The sequence below is a fragment of the Talpa europaea genome, assembly GCF_964194135.1.
Source record: "Talpa europaea genome assembly, chromosome: 12".
NCBI lineage: Eukaryota > Metazoa > Chordata > Mammalia > Eulipotyphla > Talpidae > Talpa > Talpa europaea.
The window spans coordinates 4,228,240-4,232,348 of NC_140079.1; the positions used below are offsets into that span (position 1 = coordinate 4,228,240).

General features: G+C 45.7%; 1 protein-coding gene across 1 annotated transcript; it reads right to left on the bottom strand.

The window, feature by feature from the left end:
• Positions 1–1,546: 1,546 nt before the first annotated feature.
• Positions 1,547–2,467, bottom strand: LOC311180620 (olfactory receptor 7C1-like; the record flags this gene model as incomplete). The annotated part of the gene is made up of 1 exon (XM_084248536.1): positions 1,547–2,467. Exon 1 carries the CDS (start codon positions 2,384–2,386, stop codon positions 1,547–1,549), a length of 840 nt encoding a protein of 279 aa, XP_084104662.1. The 5' UTR covers positions 2,387–2,467.
• Between the last annotated feature and the right edge of the window lie 1,642 nt (positions 2,468–4,109).

Genomic DNA, 4,109 nt, shown 5'->3' on the forward strand with positions numbered 1-4,109 from the left:
GAGGTGACAGAGTTCACTTCTCAACAAACTAAGACAGCACTTAAGTCCAAGACTCCCCACTGCCCACTTCACCCCAAGGTAACTAGAAGATAAACAATCAAAACAGACCCACAGGACCCAGCTGTACACCTGGAAATGAGGTGACATAAATACTTAGAAACCAAGGAACACCTGAGCACAGGAAGGAAAAAAAAGTAGCAGAACAGAAGTTCTGGCTCATAAATACAGGAGAGAGAAGCAGAGGAGTCTCAGTGATGTGGAGCAACAACATTAAATACACCCTTGAGTTATGGGAGGTGACTCATGGCAGACGGGCAGCTGTGAGACCTCAGAAAGAAGATAAAGAACCAGAGAGTCTTCACCGAAGAGATGGACAATGTCAAGAGAACAAAAAGCACTCTGACAGTGAATGAACACAAATATGGAAAGTGTTTTCAAGAGAATTAATTGGCAAGCAAAAATAACTTCAAAAATTTTAGATCCAAGTGTATAAATCACCCAATAAGGAAAACAGAGAGAAATAATAAAGACACAGGAAAATAAGGAAACACTACAAACACTACAAAAAATGTTAGACTCAAATGGAAGAAACAGTCGGTAACCCCGAAGATGAAGGAGATGGGAGGAGGGAAACTATTCTGAAAAATCATAGCTGAGAATTTTCCAAACCTAAAGAATGAAATGAGAATCAATGTCCGGAAGTAGAGACGACAACCGTATTACAACGTGAAAATGACCTGCACCTGGCACCCCACTGGTAAAGTATAAAAAATCAGAAAAAAGAAAATTTTCAGGAGACCTGAAAAATGGTGAATTTGCAAAGGCATCCAAATGAGGCTGTTCTCATTATTCCCCAGTCACCCTCCAGGACAGGAGAGGAAGGAAGAGCTCATAATCCTACACACAAGGGCTTCCTGACAAGAACACTCCACCCTGCAGTATTATTCAAATATGAATGTGAATAAAAGCTTCCCCAGACAGAGAAGCCCATGGAGTTGATCACCATCGGGTCTGCCTGCCTGACAATAAAAGCTGGAAAGGGTTCTTCTAGAGAAAGAAAAAAATGAAACACAAAGCCCTGAGCAAAATGACATCACCAGGAGTATTATGGGTCAACAACAACAAACACGAAAATGAAGGAAGGAATTAATCAAAGTGAGGGACAGTGACCGTTTGTCCTGGACACTCATGCATACTTTGATATGACAGGATTTTTCTGCAGAAAATCCATAATTTTATATAGTTGTACATATTTCTCTCCATTTCTTTCCATTATTTTGTAAGTACACAACTTCCTGTTTTAAACATTTTAGTAAAAAAAAAAAATTATGAATACTATGCTTTTCTTAATACTGAAGCCGGTACACAGACCACTTTAAAATAATTAAGGAAATGCAGAAAACTATTTAATGTATAAAAAACTAATGTCAACCTGTGTAAATAAGACAAAGCATAATAATCTCTGACTGATGGCAGGATCATGACTTAGTCCATGGACTGTGAGCCCTGCTGCTCCCGACCACACAATCTGAGCACAGCAGCCCTGTCATGATGGGGCTGCTGTTCTGCTGAAGAGCCTCACCAGGGCCTGCTTTATGTCCTTGTTTCTGAGACTGTAGATGAAGGGGTTCAGCATGGGGGTGACCACCGCGTACATCACCGAGGCGATTGCACTGTCCCTGGAGTCGTGGGTAGCAGCAGAGCTGAGGTACACGCCGAGCGCCGTCCCGTAGAACAGGGAGACCACGGAGAGGTGAGACCCGCAGGTGGAGAAGGCTTTGTACCTGCCGCTCGCTGAGGAGATTTTCAAAACAGAGGACACAATCTTAGAGTAAGAGAAAATGATGCCACTGAGAGGAATGATCCCCAGGATCCCCGTTGCTAAATATATCACCAGCTCATTGAGGAAGGTGTCAGAACAGGCAAGCTGGATCACCTGGTCCAGTTCACAGAAGAAGTGAGGGATTTGCAGCTGTGAGCAAAAGGACAGTCGCAAAACCATTAGGCTGTGTAATAGAGAATCCAGAAGACTTAACAGCCAGCATGCAAGAAGCTGGAGGCCACAGAACTGGGGGTTCATGATGACCGTGTAGTGCAGGGGATGGCAGATGGCCACAAACCGGTCGTAGGCCATGGCTGCCAGGAGGATGTTGTCCACTCCTCCAAAGAGTAAGAAGAAAAACACCTGGCTGAGACAGCCCGCGTAGGTTATGGCTTTGTTCTGTGTCTGGATGTTGAGCAGCATCTTGGGGACGGTGGTGGAGGTGAAGCCGATGTCGGCAAAGGACAGGTTGGCGAGGAAGAAGTACATGGGGGTGTGCAGGTGGGGGTCCGTGACGATGGCCAGGATGATGAGGAGATTCCCAGTGACCGTGACCAAGTACATGGACAAGAATGCCCAGAAGAGGAGGGGCTGCAGCGAGGCCTCTTCTGAGAGCCCCAGGAGGGTGAAGGCTGTGGGGTGGGTTTGGTTTCCTGGCGCCAGGTCGCTGGTGAGCCTGGGGGATGGAGACAGAAGTGATGTCAACTTAACCACAGCAGGGCAGTCAAGAAAGAGTTTAAATGGGGTGATTTTTATTTTAAATACATTCAGTTAATAAATATCATCTGATAGAGCCCGTGCCTCTTTCCTGAAATTTTCGAGGCTAGTAATGACTCACCCTCTGTTTATGCTAAAAATAGTTAGCCATTCCACATCTAATGCAAACCTTTTCCTATCAAAATTTTCTTTCAGTATATCCTGAGATTTTCTTTTAAATACGTTTGACCAATTTGTTATCCAAATGTTGTAATCATGGGGAGCAATCAGTGAGCCTGACATGGAAAACTCCTAGCTTTAGGGCCTCCTGGAACCGGAGGGGTTAAGTCTCAGCACTAAGACCATGATATGCTGAGTTGTGTCCCCTGCCAGGGAGCTGACCCACATGGCACAGCAGTCCTCTCCTGGTTTGCCAGCTGCTCCCCTCAGCAGAATATTTCAGTAGATGGGATTTTCGAGCTCCCAACTCTGTCTCTGGTGGGTCCTCTCACCCCTGCACCTCTGGCCCAACCCCAGTTCTTCAATATATAAAAAATAAATAAATCTTTAAAAAAAAAAATCCTAGCAACCGTATATCCATGAGAAGAGCATTTGGGTTTGGGGAAATAGCCAGAAAAAGATGTCAGTACAGGAGTTTTCCTGGCAGTCACAGATCCCAGAAGTAGCGGTTGAAAGAAGGGGCGCTCCAGGTGGAGGTGAGATGAGAGATGGCAGGAGGCCCCGATATCCTGCTGCTGTGTGACGTTCCTGCCCATGACACTGTACATTTGCTGATCTTCTAGTGTGTAGATTGTGTCACGTGTGCTGGCCTAAGTGTGTGTATTATGTATCACATGCATAAGTGATCCATAATTTCATCCCTCCACCAATTTCTTTCCCTCACATTCCGTCTAAATTGTGAGTGTTTGGTTACATAAGACAGCTTCATTGGGACAGATGTCCAATTTGTGCTTCTCTTTACCTGGAATAAGGATTATTTCCCTAGTTCAGCCCCACACACGTTCTGATCCATGAAGTGGATACCTTGTCCTGTGCCCTGAGGCTGAGCTTTGTAAATCAAATCACTAAGGACGAGGGAACTAGGAAGTGTTTTACTTTTCAAAGTAAAGTTCTGGGGCTCATCCCTCTCAGTGGCGTCCTTTTCTCCTACTCTAAGATTGTGTCCTATGTTTTGAAAATCTCCTCAGCGAGCGGCAGGTACAAAGCCTTCTCCACCTGCGGGTCTCACCTCTGCGTGGTCTCCCTGTTCTACGGGACGGGGCTCGGCGTGTACCTCAGCTCTGCTGCTACCCACGACTCCAGTATTGTTGTAAAGACAGTTGCTTTTTTTCCTTCATTGTAAGACACTGGATACCTATGAACAAGAAACTTCGCTGTTGTATCCTTATTTATTTAGGCATGTATTTGTAACTGAGGTAATATTGGGGAACCCCCACCAGGTATGGCCACCATAGTGCACCCACACCCACTCGCCCATGTTCCACCACCCCAGACCCTTGTGCTTCCTTCCTGCCTTGTTCTTACCCTTCCCCCAGCCTCCCCCTTGTTGCGTCAGCTCTGTAGTCAGCCG